This window comes from Canis aureus, chromosome 5, assembly GCF_053574225.1.
Source record: "Canis aureus isolate CA01 chromosome 5, VMU_Caureus_v.1.0, whole genome shotgun sequence".
NCBI lineage: Eukaryota > Metazoa > Chordata > Mammalia > Carnivora > Canidae > Canis > Canis aureus.
Window position 1 is genome coordinate 50,371,384 of NC_135615.1, and position 21,825 is coordinate 50,393,208.

Below are 21,825 nucleotides of genomic sequence, written 5' to 3' on the forward strand. Positions count from 1 at the left end.
GCCATTCAACTGCACTAATCCTTACCCAGTAGTGTTATGGCTTTATTGCCTCCATCTACACCCCAAACTCCACTGTTTCATTCTCAGATATTCACCTAATAATTTTTCTTCACTTATTTGTTTCTCAAAATTTATACAACTATAAAAAAATAGGCCTTTGAAAGATAGGAAAAGCAAATCACATATTGTAACTGGCCTAAAGATGGAGTACTTTATTTAAAAAGGCTGAGTTTAAAAAACCTTTCATATCTGAGCATAGATCTTTTTAATACCTCTGTCTGCCAGCTGCTAAACTCACAGCAGAGAAAGAAGCCATCTTTCACCAAAATCACCTTAAAAAGTCTTAGTGCTCAAATCCATTAGACAAAAATCTTAGTTCTTGAAACTCTGACATCAAAGTATTGAGCACAGGTGTTCATGGCTCCTCATAATTATTTTCAAATTTCTATGGAAGACCATCTGGTTTGCTTGATAGACATTTATACACATACATTTGTTAGATGAGAGAATGAGACAGGTGTGAGCTACAAGGTATGAGCACATTCATGGTTGACAGATTTAATTTCCCATTATCACTAATGCCACTCCTTTACAAAAAGTGAGGATGTAAAGAGCACACTCCTTTAGAGGACCTAGTTTAAAGGGGAAAATGATGTCTGTCTCCAGGATGGATTCACTAAACTACTAAAATGCTGCAAACTTTATAGAAAATGCTAACTCTGCTTTAGCATGCAAGTTGCTCTCCTATTTTGATTAATCATAAGTTCCCATCTAGTAAGTGGTTCTCAGTTTTTTGCTCATCAGAATGTTATTTAAAATCCCAACGACGTGGATGGAACTGGAGGGTATTATGCTGAGTGAAGTAAGTCAATCTGAGAAGGACAAACATTATATGGTCTCATTCATTTGGGAAATATAAAAAATAGTGAAAGGGAATAAAGGGGAGGGGAGAAAAAAATGAGTGGGAAATATCGGAAAGGGAGATGGAACATGAAAGACTCCTAACTCTAGGAAACTGGGCTGGGGGTGGTGGAAGGGGAGGTGGGCGGGGGTGAGGGTGACTGGGTGATGGGCACTGAGGTGGACACCTGCCAGGATGAGCACTGGGTGTTATTCTTTTTTTTAAATATCCATTTGTAGATCTGATATATATATATTATATTATATTATATATATATTATATATATATTATATTATATATATATTATATATATTATATATATTAAATTATATATATTATATATATATTAAATTATATATATATATAAATTTTTATTTATTTATGATAGTCAGAGAGAGAGAGAGAGAGAGGCAGAGACATAGGCAGAGGGAGAAGCAGGCTCTATGCACTGGGAGCCCGACGTGGGATTCGATCCCGGGTCTCCAGGATCGCGCCCTGGGCCAAAGGCAGGCGCTAAACTGCTGCGCCACCCAGGGATCCCCACTGGGTGTTATTCTATATGTTGGCAAATTGAACACCAATAAAAAATAAATTTAAATAAAAAAAAATCCCAAGGACACGGTTTCCTGCTCATAGATTTTAATTTTGGACCTAGGTAAAATAAAAGAATCAAACTTTTAACCAGCTCTGAAAGTAATTCTGATAAAGGTAATCTTAGGACAACAATCTGAAAAACACAGTTACTAACTATCTGTTGTACCAAAATGTTAAATACATAATATAAAATGATGGAGAACAAAAATGAAGCTTTAAACTGGTTCTTCATGCCAGTAAAAATAGCGGAAAATAACTGAAATTATTTACAGGAAAATCGAGACTACGTACTAGTTCAGGTTTTGCTTTACTTATACAAATTAATACTTTCATTTTGTGAGTGTCACAAACTAAATTGTACTCCCTCCCAAATTTATGTGTTTAAACCCTATCCCCCAATGTAACTATATTTGGAGTTTGGGCCTATAAGGAGGTTATTTAAGATGAAACGAGGTCAAGAGCCACTGAAGAACTGACTTACTCTCATGGCATTCTCATAAAGAGTAGGTCACATGAGCTCATAGCGAGATGGTGGTTGTCTACAAGCCAGGAAGGCAGGCTTCACCCGATACAGACCATACTGGCACCCTGATCACAGACTTCCAGCCTCCAGAACAAGTTATCTGTTTTTCAAGTCGCCCAGTCTCTCGTGTTTTGCTACTGCAGCCCCAGTAAACTAAGACAGTGAACAAAATAGGTTTGGTTTATCACTGTATCTCAAGAAAATGCAATGGAACTTAGGTCAATAAAAATCATATACATTGTTAATATATGGCCACCAGATATTTGTTGAATAAATGAAAAATCTGAGTGAAAGCATGTTCTGAATAAGGTCTAAAAAATTTCAATGTTGTTGCACATTTGATGTCCACAGCAGATCTTTCCTTGTAACTCATTCACTTAGAACATTCACTGTACACAGACCTTTAGTAACAGTTAAAGGCTTTTGAAGTCATTTTACATGCTTCATCTCCAAAATATAGAAATATTTTTATATATGATTTTGTTTTAAAATCATAGGTCAGTAAGCCCAAATACTCATTGGACCTATGACTTTAAAACAAAATAACATGTCGATAAACCCAAACTCTTTGAAACCCTTTTCTACCTTGGGTCTCCTCTCCATAGAGTAGGGATTCCAAACATCTTTTTCCCTACCTGTCTTTGAGTGTTTTATTTTTGCTTTCTTCTCTTATGTTTACTACAAAAATAAACACAGGTTTTCAGCATCAACTTCTATGAACAATCTAAATACATTACAGTTCAACATAGTGTGTCATTCTGATAGTGATGGTATCAGAAGGGTTTCCTGCAGTTCATATGGGGGGACCTTAAGGACAGATTTGGAGGCTCAGTTATTAAATAGAAGTGTAATAATAAAATTTCATCCAACAGCTGAGTGTGTTTAAATGGAATAATTAGAAACATAAATAATTGGCAGGGTTTGAAAATAGATAAATCTACCTAATTTGCATCAAGGAAGAGTTAAAAATGAAAACAGGTGGGAAGACCAAGGTGAGGACCTAAGGTTAATTCAATCTTGCAGGGAATGGAGTAGGGTTCTCCCACAGAATTTCAACCAAATTAAAGAGATAAAACCAAGATGTAGAAGGAAATCTTACAATTAGATTACCATGCCTAGTTCTCCATTGGGCCTTAAACAGGTAAACCACTGCTTTATGCCTGAGGGATCGGTTGTCTATCAAAGGATTCATTCATTTATTCATCTCTTCAAATGTATTTACTGAGTATCTGCCATGTGCCTAGAACTGTTCTAGCAAAACAGCAGGTCTCTCTTTTCATTGAGATTACATCCTAGTGGTGATCTATGGGTGGTACTGACCATAAGCACTTGCATAAATGTGTGTACGTCAGAGCAGGGTAACTGGATACAGAGAGATGAAGAGAGAAAACTCTTTGTTTAGGGGAGAGGAGGTGGCAGGGATCATAACAAAATAAGGAATCAGACACGTTCAGGAGAAGAGCTTTTCAGAAATAGCTATTTCTACTCTTCCCTTAGAGGGACAGGAAATAGAAAAGTCCTCAATGGGAACCGTGCAGGACTAAAGAAGTTCAAAGAAATTGGTGTAGATGGAATGACAAAGGCAAAGGACAAAGTGTTAGTAGATGAGATCTGAAAGGAAGTGGAGTAAATTAAATTAGTTTACTTACAAATTAAGTTAATCTTTGTAGAATTTTATTCTGTTAGATTGGGAAGCCATTGAAGATCTGAGAAGAAGAGTAATATGATCTAATACTTTAAATAGAACACTTTGGTTGTTCTTGCCCTAAACATAAAATAATCTGGGATTATTATTAACTCTCTAGTTTGCTAACTCATGTCTTTCATATCCTTATCTTGACAATCAAATATATATTAACCTTCTATCTTTATTTTTGTACTGTAGTGGGTCCTCTTGATTTTCCTTGTCTCAAGGAGAAAGCATAACAATGACCTGCTGTCAACCATTCTATTGTGTATATCTCCAAGAACCTTGGACAACTACTTAAACTCTTTTAAACTAGTTTTCTTAACTTGTAAATCTGAATTTTTGCATCTTTTGTTCTAAAGTTTGATGAAGATAATATATGTATTTTATGTATTATCAGGCACAGAACAATGCTCAATAATTTTTTTAATGAAATGATTCATATTATATCTCATTTATCTAGTGATACCACAATTTATCACCTCTGTAACAAAAAGTACTGCCATACTATTAAAAAGTTATTCGGATTCTGGGGCACCTGCATGGCTTAGTCAGTTAAGTATCCAACTTGTGATTTTGGTTCAGGTCATGATCTCAGGGTCCTGAGATCAAACCCTGTGGTGGCTCTGTGCTCAGCAGGGAATGTGCTTAAGATTCTCTTCTCCCTCCTGTGCCCACCCACCCACCCACTCATGCTTACTCTTGCTCTCTCTCTCTAAAATATTTAAAAAATAAATGTTTCTCCAGATACCATGTCTATTTTTCTACAGTCATATATTCACACAGCAGATATAGTAGTAATCTTCAAACTGGAAAAATGCTTATATTATTTCCCTTGCAATACTACAGTACCTTAGTAATGTATAGGAACAAAATCCAAATTCATTATATTGGCTTTAAAAAACACTGATTGATCTAGAACCCGACTTCTTTTTCTTTCTCACCTTGTACCACTCTCTTTACACAACACACACATCTTCACACAACTAGCTCCAGCTACAGTACCTTTACCTTGGAACCTGACAAACTCATTTCTACTTCAGGACTTGTCAATCTTGCTCTAAATCTTTGCAAACTAGTCCCTGATTATTCAAGTCAATGTGGCTTCTACAGTGACTTCACCCTGATAGAATTATCTGAAACAGTTCCTATGCCGCTCTATATACACTATCTACTGCAGTATCTTTAAAAAAACTTTGTAAAAAATAAGATTTTATTTATTTGAGAAAGAGAGACAGAGAGTATGCACGAACAGGGAGAGAGGGACAAGCAGGCTCCATGCTGTGCACAGAGTGTGACTTTGCACTCAATCTCAGCACCCTGAGATGACCTGAGCTGAAATCAAGAGTTGTACATTTAACCAACTGAGCCACCCAGGTGCCCTGCAGTATCTTTTTAAGTTTCTCCCTAGAGCTTGTCTATTTAAATTTGTTTAATTATTTGTTGATATGTTTATTAGCTATCCTTGCCCATTGAAAAAGTAAGTTTTATGATGATCAGAACATTTTTGGCTTGCTCAGTGTTCTGTATCTTAAAACAAAGATGGTACTAATACATGGTAGAGCTAAGTGAATGAAACTGATAGTATTTGTTGAATGGAGAAATAATTGAATTTTACTCACATGATACATCTTTGTTCTTCAGGGAGGAAAATCAAGGTTAAACAGAGACCTCAAAAGCTCTAGTAAGATTTTTCACCATCACAGACATCTCTGAGTATCCCAGGGCATTCCTGTCTTCCTACACACTCCATAATTATTCAGAGGATGTCTTCAAAAAAGATCCTCAAATGGAAAACTCAGAGTCGCAAGTTATATTTCTAAAAATAATATTACCATCTAAATGAATAAGTCAACATCACCTGTATATTTCAGTATATACAACAGTCTGTGCATTTATTCAATAAACATTTACTAATACCTCAAACCCATTGACTGCTATTTATTTAGAATGTTAAAAAGATTTCACATCAAATCATTCAGGTATATTCAATAACAAAATGCATCTTAAAGGGATGCCTGGGTGGCTCAGTGGTTAAGCATCTGCCTTTGGCTCAGGACATGACCCCAGGGTCCTGGGACCAAGTCCTGCATTAGGCTTCTTGCAGGGAGCCTGCTTCTCTGCCTGTGTCTCTGCCTCTCTCTCTCTCTCTGTCTCTCATGAATAAATAAATAAAATATTTTAAAATGCATCTCAAAAAAGCATGACATCCAATCAGTCAGTCATCTTATAAGTACATTAGAGTTTTATTTTAATTGTTATCCACAGGAGGTAATATATTTTATATAGATATTTACTACACAAAAATATTTCTTTATGCATGTTATTGAAAAAATTTTTTGCATACCCTTATTCTATATGACACACTTTGATATTTTTTATTCTAGTATATTCTCTTTTATTTAAAAAAGAGTAACAGCCCTCTATATTGATTTGGTGACCCACTAATGGGTCATGAACTGCAGTTTGAAAAACCTCAACTATTTGAATCAAAAAATGTGGAAATGCCTATTTAGAAAATTATATATATATGAAATGGGATTTGCTTGGTATTTAGGTTGTCCATTCAACTACTGCCTTAGGTTGGGTTGCTTCCAAACAAAAAACTCAAGGCAAAGATCAAAACTTTCAATGTTTACTTGACTTGAATAGTATAGATTTTGTTTCCAGACACTTGCATATGCACACTATGTAATTATAATGTGCTTATGAAAAAAGAGTTGATGCAAATTTTGACAAAATACACACACATATGCACATACACACAGCTAAAGAATAAAGTGGGGAAAGAAAAGGAACAGGAATGGGGAGAACCATGAAGAGGAAAGGGTAAGAAGAACTTTCCAAATGAAAATAAATCTTGAAATGGCTTTATCCTACAGATATGTAGCTAGAAAGATTGATAAGTAGAATTATTAACTGTATATGATGTAACGCAATTACATATTTGCACTTAGGAAAGTTTTAGAGCCATTTTTGATGTTCATATATGAAATGTTCATGTGTTAGAAAATCTCCTGAATTTTGCCAGGACAGAGTAAAATGCACTCATGAGCCCCTGTGACCATGTCTTCTGCATACATAGAGAACTCACTTGTCACATCTATGCCTGCTTCGTGAAACAAAGCTCTACTTCACTGTTACCTGGGGGTTTAAGTAGCTGACTCCCTGCAGGACTTTATGTCTTTGAGCTTGCTCCCTCCCAATATGTTCTGTAAGTCTTGGAATTTGAACTGCTCTTCCATACCCTACAATTGCCTCTTTTCCAACAGGGCATCATTATTAAGTAAAGTGATCATATGTGTTCATCTATATAGGGTAGTCCCTAGGTAGGTCTACTAGAATTTCTTAAACACTTCCTTGCATACCCAAAAGTGGCCCAGATTTGACAGTGAACTCATATGGGTATTTTCTTTTTTGGAAAACATACTCTCCTCCCATCTCTACTTCTGTCTATAATAATTTAAAAAGCTATTGTATGATGAGCATGCTTTTAACATCTATCTCATTTCATTCTTCCTGCATTACTGTGAATTAGATATTATTCTTTTCACTTTACAAACTAGAAAACCAAGGTTCAGAGACAAAGATTATGTCAAAGTGACATAATCAGACAGTGGAGGAGCCAGGATAAAACTGAGATTTATGGGACAATGAAGTGCCTCTTCTGTTTCCATCTGACTAGCACAGGGCATGCTGTTGCTACAGCAAGGTGATGAGACTACTCCGAGAATTCTTTATTCTCGGTAGCTGCGACAGTGTATACAACTGGAAACAGAAACATATTTTTCCAGTGACTTTGCCAAATCATTCCTTTGATGAAGCTTCTTAAAGGAAAATATATTGTACATAATGATTGCTTTTTACATTTACAATACTAATATACTTCGAGTTAAGTTCACAAATTAATTTTGGAGTAGTCTTGTATTTTTTATCATAACACGGTTCTATGGGAGAACACATTACAAATTACAGACTTCCTAATAAATATTTAGGAAGCAGGTGAATATAAATATGGAATGGTGTCCACTCTGACGTGTATGATGAAGTTCCCAAAAATATGCAAAAATCTTGGGAGTTTTCTGAAACTTACAACTGATTGTTTGAAACAGGCTGACCTAAACCTTACTTTTAGGGGATGAATCATTTTTTATCATTATTTTTTTATAGACAAACCAAAGAGTGAGTATATTAAGTTAATTTAAAATTTGAAAAGTGTTTCACACACTACTATCAGATCAAGAAAAGAGTACATCAAATAAGGCAGGAGTATCTTAGATCAGAGATCAATGACCAAATGTTCATTAAAAACACTAACCTTCTCTTCTTAAATATGTTAGGTGTATTTTCTTAACTTCAATAAAGAGAGCCCAGAACCTTTTATTGGAACAACTAGGACTTTTATTTAAGGGAGATATACTTATTTTAAAGCTGACTTCCAACATGGAAGTCATCCTCAGAGGTGGAAATGGATGGCTCTGTCATTAGCTCACTGCTACACATGCAGAAGAGTTTTGATTGAGGGAAGGAGTCATTAAACTGAACTTGTTTGTTTCCTATAATGATAACCAACTTCAGCAACTAATAAATGGAAATTATTTCAGTCTTTAGTCTCATGTCAAGTCATTATGGGATTTGAATGGAAATTATTAACCAAATTTTATATGGTGTTAATCCCTTTCTTGTGACCCCAATTAGTGACTAACTTAACCTTTTATGCAAAAAAGCTAAATTACCATTCCAGTGGTAGATTACCGGAAATTCAGTTCCCTGGTGGCATTTTCAGAAACACAAGTATTTCAAGTGCCTTATTTGTATAGGTTCCATGTTATTATGTTAATATTTGCGAACCAGCCATCTATAGAATCTGTGTTAAATTTATCATTCAAATAATTTCAGTTTTCATCTCCATGTTTCCTATATGGATCTGTAGGTTTATTATTTCATGTCTGTATTTACTATCAATGCATGATGATTACCAGACCAAGAACCAATAAATCAGTGATATATATCATTATTCACAATGTGATATAAATAATAACTTGGAAGCCAAACAATCCCCCCACTACAAAAAAAGAGAGGAAAAAATGAAAATGAATCACTCCCTTGGTAAAAGTTCTTAAAATCCTAGGAGAAGACATTTTCTGGTGTGACATATCATAAAATAAAGTACTTTTGTGGGGGAATAGAAGTCCTAGGTCTGTCACTAACCCACTGGTGAAGCTTAAAAGATCTTCTCTGATGCTTTATTTTTGTCATTTATGACAGGGGGCGACAAGCTACCAGGCCATATCTAGACTTTTTTTTGTTTGTTTTTAAACAATCACCTCACTCATTCACTTACATATGGTCTATGGCTACTTTCTCTATTTCATGGTAGAGTTGAGTAGATACCACAGAGATTGTATGGTCCACAAAACTGAAATATTTACTATTCAGCACTTAGGGGAAGAAAGTTTGCCAATCCCTGATCTATAAAAAATGAAGGATTCTTTAAATGTCTCCCTGATTTCAGGACTATAAATTTCAGTACTGATTTTTTAAATATATGATTTTTAAAGAGCAGATTCAGTTTTACTTAAATATAGTTTAAAAGAAATCTTCATAATCATCGGTAGAAATAGTAATAAAACCAAAGTAATATCATTACATTCTACATTGGTGTTGATTGCTGAAAGCTTGTAAATTTAAGCCTGCATTTCCTTTTTAGAAAAAGAGAGATGTTAGAAAGATGTTGAAGTTATATTTGGACAGATAGGTTTTGTCTTAAGAAATCAAAAGTATACAGAGGCAGTTGAAAAGCAAGTAATTTTTTTATGAGGTGATTTGATGGAAATGTATGCCATGTGTAGGTGCCACCTCAACTCGTTTTGTCTAAAAGTGTCTGGTGTGTGCAATCTGGAGCAAAACAAGTAAGAAATTTTAGAGGCACAAAACTATTTTTATGGAATTTGATTATGTTATTATAGAAAAAGCTTTCATGTATTCATTGTGGGAAAATAAACAGAATGTAGACTTCTTTCCATATATTTTATGGGTAAATCTTGTTTTATTTTAAATTATGTTTTGCAGTGTATCATAATATGCTCAGGGCTAGGGTCTACAAAAATGTCTTACTTTATGGGTACTTAATGTGTATGCGTCCCACACTGGGAAACATAATTTGATGATTTCTAATGTCTTTTTCCAGGGGTCTGAGATAGTAAAATACTGTCTTTGGAGAAGTCCTCTTGTTGTGTACTATGTTCTTGTCAAATTAATCAAATCAGTTTCCAGTATGGAAAAAAAAGTATGTGGGACAAAGCATATTTGCAGAAAGTGGTCCATTAAACCACAAGCCCACCAAAATTATATTTTATAAGCAGGATAAATGACGTCTCCTGTATAAATGCCCTACTATATTTTCTTTGTTCAAAGAGTGCACTTTGTTTTGTGAATAGTGGACTCCCTTTATCTGAGACCCCTATCTATGAATAAAAGAAAGAAAACTATAACATGAAAATATTTATGAATGAGCTAGCCATTTATCAAATTAGTACCCTTATATGCCCTTTTTTGTGTAAGATCATTCCCCTAACTTGATGGCAAATATTTTATCAGCCTCTCACTAAGAAAACAATGCAAATCTCTTGAAAACAAAAAACATAAATTTTACAGAAAAATTGAAGATTTCATTACGTTCATAAGAATGCTGTTGGAGAATTATTCAAATAAAGTAAGTAGTCCTTGGCAAAAGAGGCTATGCAAATTTCAACAGATTCTGATATGCTTGCAATAAATAAAGGAAAAACAAAAGGTAACTCAGTAAGAACCTTCAGTAGAATAATCTATGAATATGTCAATATAGGATGTTAGGGACTGATTTTTGTTTTTTTTTACTATTTTACATCTATTTTACATACTATTTTACATACTATTAAGGTAAAGAAAGTGAAGTTTATAAATGATTTTTTATTGTATAATCATGATTTTTTACAAGATATATACAAAAAATACTAGTTAATTCTGTTTATTTCTAACATAAAATGGGTTGAATAAAATGTAAATATCGATACCTATAAAGCAAAATAAAATGTTATTATTTAAATTCTATTTTATGCCATAGTAAAAACTTTTGTGTTTTTCATAATTTAGTATATACCTGAGTACAGGTAACTATTGGCAGTTTTCCTCTTACATGTCAGACACTGACCTCAGTATTTCATGTATTATCTCCTATTATCTTTAGTATTCACTTTTACTACTATACAACACAACAAAAGTACCAGTATGTGTAGTTAGGAGTGTGTAAAAGAGATTCAGTAACTTCACAAAACTGACAATTATGCTTGGCCTATAATTCAAATACAGAATCACCTTTAATCTAGTTTTGATTTCTTTCCATTTTGGCAGACTGGGGTACATTCAATTTTTTACCAATTTGCAGAGAATTCTCTCTTTTTCTAAGATTCTATACTTCCTCTGTGTCTCCCAGGCTAGAGAAAAACACACCATAGTTTAAAAAAAAAATCTGTTGATCAAATAATACCACATTTGAGAAATATAAGAATAATGATTTGTTATAGACTATTTATGGACAGAAACAGTTCTGTTCTTCAAAATATATTCATTATATTTTTAAGTGGAGGAAAGATAATTTCATGTTATTAAATAACATCAGTTATATTCATAATTGTATGTCCTATGTTCCCTAAGACCATACCTGTAAATCAATTAGATAGTTATTATTTCAGTATGGCAAAATAATCATCTTGAAGGTCAGTGGAAAAAATAATAAATTATCTTATATTCCTGGATATCTCAAAATAACTAGTAAATGCCTTTCACTCAGCAAACTGGTAGAAATTGAGAAAATAATCTATAGAATAACTATTTTCAGATATTATTCAAAAGCAAGTACAAAAGTGGAATCACTGAGACAATGCAAACTAGTAAGTTAAGTCCCATAATCTCCCTGGCTCTCTTTCTGGGTGTACTTTGAAGAAGGTAGAAAAGAAAGGGGATACTTAAACAAAATTCAGCCTTCTTATTTGAGAAGATGGAAATTGGAGTTTGTAGGAAATTGCATAAGGAATATTCATAAATATAAACTATATTCTTTGCCACGAAATAAGTCTAAATAAATTTAAAGGGAATTAACTAATATAGACTCTCTGACTTAACATACTTAAAATCAATAATAAAAAATTAAAATGGCCTAATATTTGGAAATTAAAATAGCATATTTTAAAATACTATGGTTTATTAGAAAATATACTGAGCTCTATCATAATGATAAAAAGACATGCCAAAATTTATGTAATGCAGCCAAAAAAAGCACATAGAGGGAAAGTGATGACCTTATATACTTCTTCTTATGTACTATATTATATATCATGCCTCTATTTTAAAATTATTAAAATAAGAGCAAATTATAGTTAGGATCAGTAAAAAGGAAGAAAATGAAAATAACAGCAATCAATAAAGTAGAAAATGAATAAACACTAAAGAAAATCAATGACATCAAATCTTAGTCCTTTGCAAAGATTTTTAAAAACTAGAGTCTAACTAGATTGACCAAGAAAATAAAAAGGCCAGATACAAACTCTTAATATTAGTAACAAAGGGAGTTGTCATTAAAGTTATTATAATTATTAAAAGGTTAGTAATGGAATATTAAGAACATTACATAATGCTGACTACTTAGATGAAATGAAATACTTTATTAAGACAAAAGACAAAAGAAAAAGGACAAAAGACATAATTTACTATAAACTATACCAAGAATTTTTTTGGTACCAAATATTAATAGCATGAAAGTTCACAAATCCAAAGTATAGAAAGTCAAAGAGAAATTTACAAAAACCACTAAATAGTAAAAAAAAAAAATATATATATATATATATATGGAAGGATATTTTTAAAATATCCATATGTTGGCAAAATGTCTTCATGTGCTGCCACCAGCAAAGAACACTGCCGTTATATTACTTCTTTCTACAACTTCTTCTGAACTTCAAGGAGTTGCTCACGTTATTATGTCCGGATTTTTACAGAACCTAAGGCTTCTTTTATCCTGGTTAGCATTATGACACAGAGAGCCTGCTAGACACTCGCATATCAAAGAGTGGGAAGGCAAAACAGAAAACTAGACAATTTATTTAAATAGGCTGAGTGATCCAGACGAGACTGCATAATGAATCCTGATAAAACTAAATTAAGCGAACGTTTAAACTTAATAGAGACTGTTTTATTTGGAAAATCCTGACATACCTATTTTTAATGTGTGATATACTTTTAATTGGCAAGTTCAATTGTACTTAAGATTGCAGATTTTGCAATGGTACATAAGGATGCAGATTTTGTTACATTTGAACTATATTTTTCTTTGTATGTTACGTATTTGCAAGTCGCCTATATAACATCTTAAGGGTGACAAGAGGTAATGACATTATTTGTATGTTCCATCTTCTATGGAATTTCATTTACCTAGGTAAGGCTTGCCCATTCCTAAACTACCACCTCTACCCCTGATTCTAACAGTTAAACAGAGAATTAGAAAAGCAATGTTTTTCTTTGCACAAATATAACAGGAATAAATTGGCCTACCAATGTGGGAGGTGTACTTTCCAAGGTCCCCAAAGAAAACATATGGCATCCTCAAATGGGTAGTTCAAAAGAGTCTAATAAAGCACTGTTTGCAAAGCTGTTGAAGGTATTCAGGGAACCCCATAGGGATGCTACAATTCCCAGAGTGTAGCAACAGCCAGTACACAACTAGATGTGACAATGGAAGGGGAAGCCACAGTCAATGGGATCCTCAAAAGGGTTTTAGCATATGTGAAGATCATCAGACAGGGGTTGTGTGCTTCTTTTATTTATTTTTTAATATTTTATTTATTTATTCATGAGAGACAGATTGAGAGAGAGAGAGAGAGAGAGAGAGAAGCAGAGACGCAGGCAGAGGGAGAAGCAGGCTCTATGCAGTGAGCCCAATGTGGGACTTGATCCCAGGACTCCAGGATCATGCCCTGGGCCGTAGGCAGGTGCCAAACCACTGAGCCTCTCAGGGATCCCCAGGTTGTGTGTTTCTAAAGAGAAATGTAATTACTTTCAAGTCATAGGTCCAGCAGGTAGGGAGACAGAGGAAGAAATACGCTTAACTCATCCTCCAGTTCTCCCTCATTTTCTGCTGGGCTTGTTTTGGCAAAAGCCAACCAAAACCCTGAGACAAAGGTTCTGGCACCTTTAGAAGGTGAGTGATAACTTCCATTAAAATCACCTCCTTTTTTTTTTATTTTTTTATTTTTTTTATGTGTGTGTTTTGTATTTTTGTTTTCATTTTATTTTTTTTCATTTATTTTTTATTGGTATTCAATTTATAAAATCACCTCCTTAAGCACCCCTCAGTATAGAGATTAGCAGGGAATGGTCATGCAAATGCAAAATGGAGAATATGCAACAAAGTAGGAGGTGAGAAGAAAAGTTTCTTTTAGGACTTAATCTTTTTCTCAGAAACCTTACCTTGTAAATTTCTTAAATGTGTGTTTTAGTAGCAAACAGACCTGACTGGAATACCAACCCTTTCCCTAAGTGCTCTTTGACCTCAAAAAGTCATTTTCATGCTAAACCTAAGCTTGATCATCATTAAAACATAGGGAGTGATATTGATGTAGTGGGGCGGCAAATTATTACTCTTTCTCTCCTGTTTCAGTTGAAGCTTCAAAGACTAAACACGAAACAGTAAATGCCAGCTCTTCCCACATTCGGAAGCAAGGTGTGTAACCAAAAGAGTAGAACTTACAAAGAAGACTAATGAAGACAGGTTTTGTGACCTTCAGCTCTTCATTAACCTGGAGAACTTAACACATGACTACTAGAAGAGGGGAAGATTCTCCAGAGAGAAATGTTGGCGATCCCTGCACTCTTATCTTACCCTCCCAATGAAAAGGATGGACAGACATGCTTGTATGTCATGTTGTAGCAACTGAGAGAGAGTTTGAAAGAACCTACTCCCAGAACCTGATGTGGGCCACTGGGAGTTTAAGAAACAAAATCTGGGCAGCCTGGGTGGCTCAGCGGTTTGGCGCTGCCTTCAGCCCAAGGTGAGATCCTGGAGTCCCAGGATCAAGTCCCACATGGGGCTCCCTGCATGGAACCTGCTTTTCCCTGCCTGTATCTCTGTCTTTGTCTCTCTCTCTCTGTCTCTCATGAATAAATAAATAAAATCTTTTTTAAAAAAAGAGAGAAGATGCAACTAAAGTAACAAATCTCCTGATAGGAGTAATCTTAAAAAAAAAAAAAAAAGAAACAGAAAATCTGGCATGATAAATTATAGTTAGGTCATCAAGCTCTTCCTGTCATGTTCTAATATTTCCTGGATGAGTACATGTTCACTCTATCATTTAATACCTTTAATTTGCTGACAGTGATCATATCCCTTTCAAGTTTTATTATTTTTGATGATGGCTCCTCATGTGTCTACTCTTTCTTTAAGTGGATTCTTCTCATCTCTTTTACCTTCCTTACTGCTCTTTTCTGCATTGTCCCTAGCACTGCTCTAATTTTCTTGAGGCATGAAGACTAGAAAAAAGCAATGGAATACTAATCTTCCCCTCATTCACCACCTCCCTTCCACACAAACAACACACATATCCAACAAATTAGGTTGCCCCGGCTGGCATTTACAATTTGTGTGTATTCAGAATGTCTACATAGGTGCTAAAGAACATGCCTAGCACTAGAAATAAATGAAAAGTGAATGAAGAAATAAAATATGATGAACAACCAACTGGGGGGTCCTAGAAACCCAAAGCCCCTCTGCTTCTTCAATTTTCCCGAGTTCACAAGTAGACATCATCTCCAACTGCTATTCCACCTCTGTTTTACTCTGCTTTTAACATTTTCAGACATGTTAGAAACTACTAATAGGATGATATGTCATCTTTGTGACACAAACATGAAAACATAAAAGGGCAACAAATCTTCAGTGACTGATAGAGAAGGAAACATGGTAGTTCAGGGGTTGTTAAATGTCATCTTAGTTTGTTACTATGAAGTCTAATGGATTGGGGATTCCCAGAGTGAAATCTTTCAGTATTAGTAAACCCATCGACGTTCTGCTTGGCTGCCAATTTTTCTAACTGATATTATACTGATCTATTTTTTTTTTTTTTTAGAAATTTAAGAGATATTCACATCCAGGATCACTGAATAACCACCAGCCCTGTATTTTCAGAGACTGCCTGGTACTTAACAAAAACCACAATGAATTATTTCATTACATGCATGACCAAATCATGTAACAGGACAGTCCCCAAAAAGATAGTAATAGAAATGCTTACATTTTAATCATTTAATCGTAATTTAAATGGCTATAGTTTATGTTATCTTCTGCAGATGAAAAACTACCACTGATTATGTATGAGGGTTCTCTGTCTTGTTAACTAAACTCCCTAGAAAATTTGAGTGGTTTCACCATGCAACTCTGCCGCTGCTCCCCCTCAGGCATTCTCCATGTCCCTTATTATGGGGTAAGTAACTAATAATGACATCTCATGAAGGACGACAACACAGTAATCGGAAGTATTTGTTAAGGAAGTATTTGCCAAAAGATAGCTCTCAACTGTTGAGGTTTGTAAAATTCCACTTAAAACACAAATGAAACATTTGATTTAGAGATCCGTGTCACTCAATTTGGGATCCTTATTAATGATTCTGGCAAATCAAAGTGTCAAATAAGAACTGATTTAGTAAGCAAGTGGATTATTCTAACCTAATGACACCCACACCTCTTTGTCATAATGTTAGAAGGTGAATGGAATGAAGAACAAAATTCAAATAGTTTCTACAAAGCTTAGAACTAGAAATACACCCTTAGCTCCTAATATAAGAGCCCCAGTGCCTGCTACTAATTATATAGGAAAATACTATATAGCCATAGATTAGTAGTGAATGAACTCAAAAGATAGAAATAAATGATATGCAAAATATGTCACACAAAGTTGATTGTGATTATTTGATTTTGAGGGGAAAAAAAGATGTACAGAGGATGGTATTTTATGAAAATAACCAAAACAAGACCTCCGATCCCCCAAGCATCCTTCTGAACTGGGACCATGCCATTCACTATTCAAGACATGGATTCTAATTCCATCCCTTCAATGTGGGCTGTCTCAGTAATTTGGATTTAATACATTTAGATAGAAGTAATGTTCTGGATTTTTTTTTAAACATTCCTTTGCAGAGCACTCTATCAGAACTTGACCTTGGTATGAAACATCTAAGTCACATGAAAACTATCTGTGTAGGCCCTTCCATAGACAACCATAGGTGAGTTCCCAGCTGAAAGCTAGCATCAATTTCCTGCCTTATGGAGGTACCATTTTTTACATCCATCCCATGTAAATCTTCAGAAACTGTGGCCTAAAAAATATCTTACTGCAACTACATGAACTATCTCAAACAAGAACCACTCAGGTGATCCTCGTCCATACAGAAAACCATGAGAAAAAATAACATGTTATTATTGCTACTAACTTTTGGAATGGTTTTTATAACAATAAATAACAGAAACTTTTAATTAAAGAACTGGTATTTTTTCATTTCCTGTTTTTTTTAAACAGTGTTCCCTACGGTAATATTGCTTTCATCTTAAGAGTATCTAAATTATATATTTCTAATATCCTAATCAGAACTCATGTTTACATATTCTAGAAGGTAATTTTATTGATCTAATACATACTTATTTCTCAGGTATTTAAATTCCTATGAAAGAAATTTGTTTCCACATAGCTCAAAGGCAGGAACTGAAAACTCATTTATAGTGTTATTTTTAAAAAGCTACTTCTGTGAATTGTTTTTAGCCTATGTTAATGGTATGATTCTTTCCTACATATCACCTAAGAAAAGTGTAATAAAGGGATCTTAATATTATTTCTTGACATTTTAAATATGGATAATAATCTAACATTTTCAAAGGTAACTATTATCATGTGATGGATATTTCAATTGTTTCTGTTCAGGTGATATCAAAAATTGATTTCTGATTTCACTTAAAAAGGAACAATATCTCACTTTCCCTGAGTATTGATGCATACACCTATTTCCAGAAATATTATACAGTATATACTCTTTCCAAGGGTCTGTGATAAAAGGAGCAAGTAACTATTTCCTCATTAATTCTAACAATAGATACTGCTTTCTTGAGCTTCACTTTCTTTCTAACAATAGATATCGCTTTCTTGAACTTTACTTTCTTTGCAGTTTTATTTGGAGTTTTGTAATTCTGTAATTAATAGGACGAATGAACATTTAAGTGTCTTTTGGCCATTTGTGTGTGTTTTGTGGTTGTGGGATTTCACATTACATTCTATTAACATTTACTGATTTCAAACTAGTTTCCAGGTTTTGAAATTTGTATTTATGTGTTTATTTCAAAAATCAGATACAAGAGAAAATCACAAAGAAAAACCATAATTTTTCTACTCAAGAATATAATCCTACTATGTGATATGTGATGACTTCTGATGTGTCAACTTAGAGAGAACTAAGTCTCAGAACCCCCTTATATTACATTCCCAGTTGGAGTGGGTCTAGAGGATATTTCCTTTCAGTAGAGTTGGGAAATGAAAGAGAGATGAGACCATTGTAGTACATATACACACCTCCTCTCATTTATTCCATCAAACACTACTCTAGGGGTTCCGGTGAGGGATTTTGAAGTTTTGATTAAAGCCTCTACACAATATACTGTAACTTAAAAGGGCTGGGTGGCACTGTTGGAGGCACTTCCACTTTAGTTTAGGCCTTTCCCAAAAGGAAACATTTCCTCTACTGGACAACAAGCCTCAGATTGTGCCTGGGGCTCTGGGTGAGTATCATCTTTTTCTTTCTGGCCTACTTATAGACATTAGACCTGTTATCTAGCCTCCATTAACTGCATAAATTAACTCCTTTCAACAAATCCTTTATTGGAAGGAGAAACAATTTGCTCTTCCTGGAATAGACATTTACTCCAGATATAGACATGCTGTGTGTGCCTGTAATGTTTCTGCCCAAACTACCACCCAGGAGCTTACATAATGCTTTATCCACTCCCATGTTATTTCACTTCTCTGGATCAACCATGACTTCACTGGGCAAAAAGCATAGGGAAGTGGAATTACTGTAGATTAAAAGAAGAGAGATTGAAGAAGAAGAGAGATTGAAAGACTCTCAGAGCCTGTTTCTCCACATAAATGTAATGTTTAAAACATATCTTTAATTTTATTTCCTTCATGTACTGTCTGTTGTTTCACAGGTACTCATATAAGGAAAAAGACTACAACAATTAAAATACAAAATTAGGCAAGAAAGTTAATACATACTGGCCTTGTAAAAGCAAATCAGGGCAAATTCAAAGTTGGAAAGCATGGCAAAAAAGCTTTCAAAGTCAGAAAATGCCACAAACATCACAAGATAACAAAATATAAATACGTTTTATTACTTAGCTGCCTAATACTTTTATTCTTCTAGTTCTGGCTGTTTACTTTTTGATTAGCTCTTCATCTGACAAAAATTTTTACATGTCATGGAAAAAAATTTTAAAGTAATTGAATCTTTCTCTGGGGGAGTTAAACACTTTTTTTTAATTATTGAAATTTACAGTGTGTATTTCAGCTTTATGACTTATCACTGCTCAGGTCATGTGATGCTAAGATTGTTGTAAAATTTGGGAAAATCTCTATATACAAGATATAAGGTCTTAGGACCCTTAACATTTCTTAAAAATTTCTTAAATATACTTTCAATCAACAATATGTCTACTTTTATCTCCATGCCTTCTCCAAAGAGTCATATTATGAGTGTTACACTACAAAAAAATAGTCTCTTACTAAACGGTGTTCAATAAAATCACCCTAAAAAGTCATTATGAAAATATTTAGAACTAATAGAAGTCAAAGAATTCATTGGAATGAAGCTGCTGCAAACCATCTTTACACCCTCTCTTATCTATAAAAATTATGCGGTTCTAAACTATTTCTTTTATTTTCCTTCATTTTATGCGTGCCCTGTTTTTGAGGAACCTGATTTTTAAAAATCTTGATTCTTTCTCTTGTTTTCTTATCTAATTTCCTTCGCAGTTTCAATTCTTTCTCTTATCCTCATGATTCCTACCATGTGACTTTTGGCTTTGCTTCTCTTTTTGGGTTTTACTTTACCAGATAAATGTTGTTCAATATGTAAATTCTGTGATGACAAAAAATTCTGGAAAAGCATATATACAGTTTTGGGAATGCTTTTAATGTCAAGTTGGTTACAGAGCTATGTTTTTCAGAATCTCCTTCTCTGTCTTCAACATTTGACATGACCACGAGGGAAGGTAGGCAAAATTCAGGAGTAATAAAGGATTATTGGTCATTATTATCTGAGGTCATCATTGCTCAGAATCAGTGAAAGACAGATAGAGGTAACAGGCAGGCTCCAGTTTATCATTTCTCTTCTGGACTTTGAGCCCACCTCTCCCTACATGTGATCCTGTTGCCCAACCCCAAGCTCACTGCCTGATGCTTCACTGGGAACTTAGAGTAGTGAAAGTCACAAAGAACTCAAAACTTTGGGGCACCTGGGTGGCTCAGTGGTTAAGTGTCTGCCTTTGGCTCAGGTCATGGTCCTGGGGTCCTGGGATGGAGTCCCGTATCAGGATCCCTGTGGGGAGCTTGCTTCTCCCTCTGCCTATGTCTCTACATTTCTCTGTCTCTCATGAATGGATGAATGAAATCTTAAAAACAAAACAAAACAAAAACCCGCCTCAAAACCTTTCCATCAGCCTCTAAATCAGCATCCTTAAGAATCCCACCCCAGCAGCTCCATGTGCTTCATTTTCAATTTTGTTCACCTGTGCCAACACTGGGAGGTAACATTTTTCTCATCTTTCAATATTCAGTTTCGGATGATTTTTTCACCAGCATCTCCAAAAATTAGGCAAATTCTAATTCCTATCATAAATTCCTTATTCCACAAAATAGTTGGTTCCCCTTCCCTGACTGAATCATTACCAGCATACAAAATTAACCAGAAATTATCACACAAGAGAGGTCAAATGTATTTTAAAATTGCTGCTCTATTATTCTGAGCTAATACTTTTGTAATCAGATTCCTCTTCCCCTACATACAATACATTGATGTATTGATGGACATGCGCAGAAGCTTTGCCTTGGAAACCCTGGCAAGACAACTTACTGCTTAAATAGGGGTGGAAGTGACCATCACCACTCTAGATATATGCCATAAAGCCAAATGTAAAGTGTTCTCAAATCAACAATTCTTTGCAATGCTCTTAAGGCTTAATGATTTAAAATCACTATTATATATATGTACATATTATAAAGCATCTCTTACTGTTTCTAGTTAATTTTATGATTTCATGTGTTTAGTGTCCAGTACTTCCTTGCATTTAGTGATTTTTGTTTTGTTTTGTTTTGTTTAGCTTCTTTATTTTTCATTTTGTTTTAGATCTCCTGTACTTGCATTGAGGGAGAATGAAATTTCATTGTTATTCCTATAGTAGTGGAATAAAATTCTCCTAGCCCACTCTTTACCAATTAAGTCACTCTTTAAGTACAGACTTCATGTAGGGTTTCTGTAATTGCTTCTTATATTCTACAGACACCTAACCTCCTCTCCCATCCCTGGGTGAGTATTCCTACTTGCTAAGACCCTGGTTACCAACACTATTCACCACTACACCTATCACCACCCTGTAGCAGAAGATTTAGTGTCATTTTTTAATTGACTGCTATGATGTTTAGCTCCTTCTAGTTTCTGAGACCTGGTCACTTTTCTCTCTCTTTTTTCTTTTTTCAGTGAGTCCAGCAATATATTGAAAAGAATTTAATTATTTTTTCTAACCAACATTTCCATGAAATTGTACTGAAGAATTTCAAGATACCCAGGCTGCTGTACTCTTAGAACCAATAGTCAGTGAACCCCAGTTTAAACATGTCCACATGCACAGTAACTGACTGGATATACATAGGACTGTGCTAGATGCTGCACCAGAATGGCATCTGGTAAGTTAATGGTTTCCGGAGTACTGTGTACAAAACAGATCTTCAATGAATGTGTACTGAATAATGTTTGCTGAAGATCATTAAGAGC

At 34.5% G+C, this 21,825-nt stretch overlaps 1 protein-coding gene across 6 annotated transcripts in view; it reads left to right on the forward strand.

Moving 5' to 3' along the window:
- Positions 1-21,717, forward strand: part of LOC144314168 (uncharacterized) — a 260,622-nt gene extending 238,905 nt beyond the window's left edge. For 2 of the 6 annotated variants that reach the window (XR_013379952.1, XM_077897976.1), the window contains one exon: positions 14,399-14,882. Coding sequence is in view for 3 of the 6 variants with exons in the window: in XM_077897976.1 (XP_077754102.1) it covers positions 14,399-14,402 (4 nt within the window). In the remaining 3 variants the exon portion in view is untranslated. Of the gene's footprint in view, positions 1-5,349; positions 5,592-14,398; positions 14,883-21,531 lie in introns of those variants that run through there. The other 4 variants (XR_013379954.1, XM_077897974.1, XR_013379955.1 and 1 more) reach the window with 3 other exon arrangements.
- Positions 21,718-21,825: the final 108 nt, after the last annotated feature.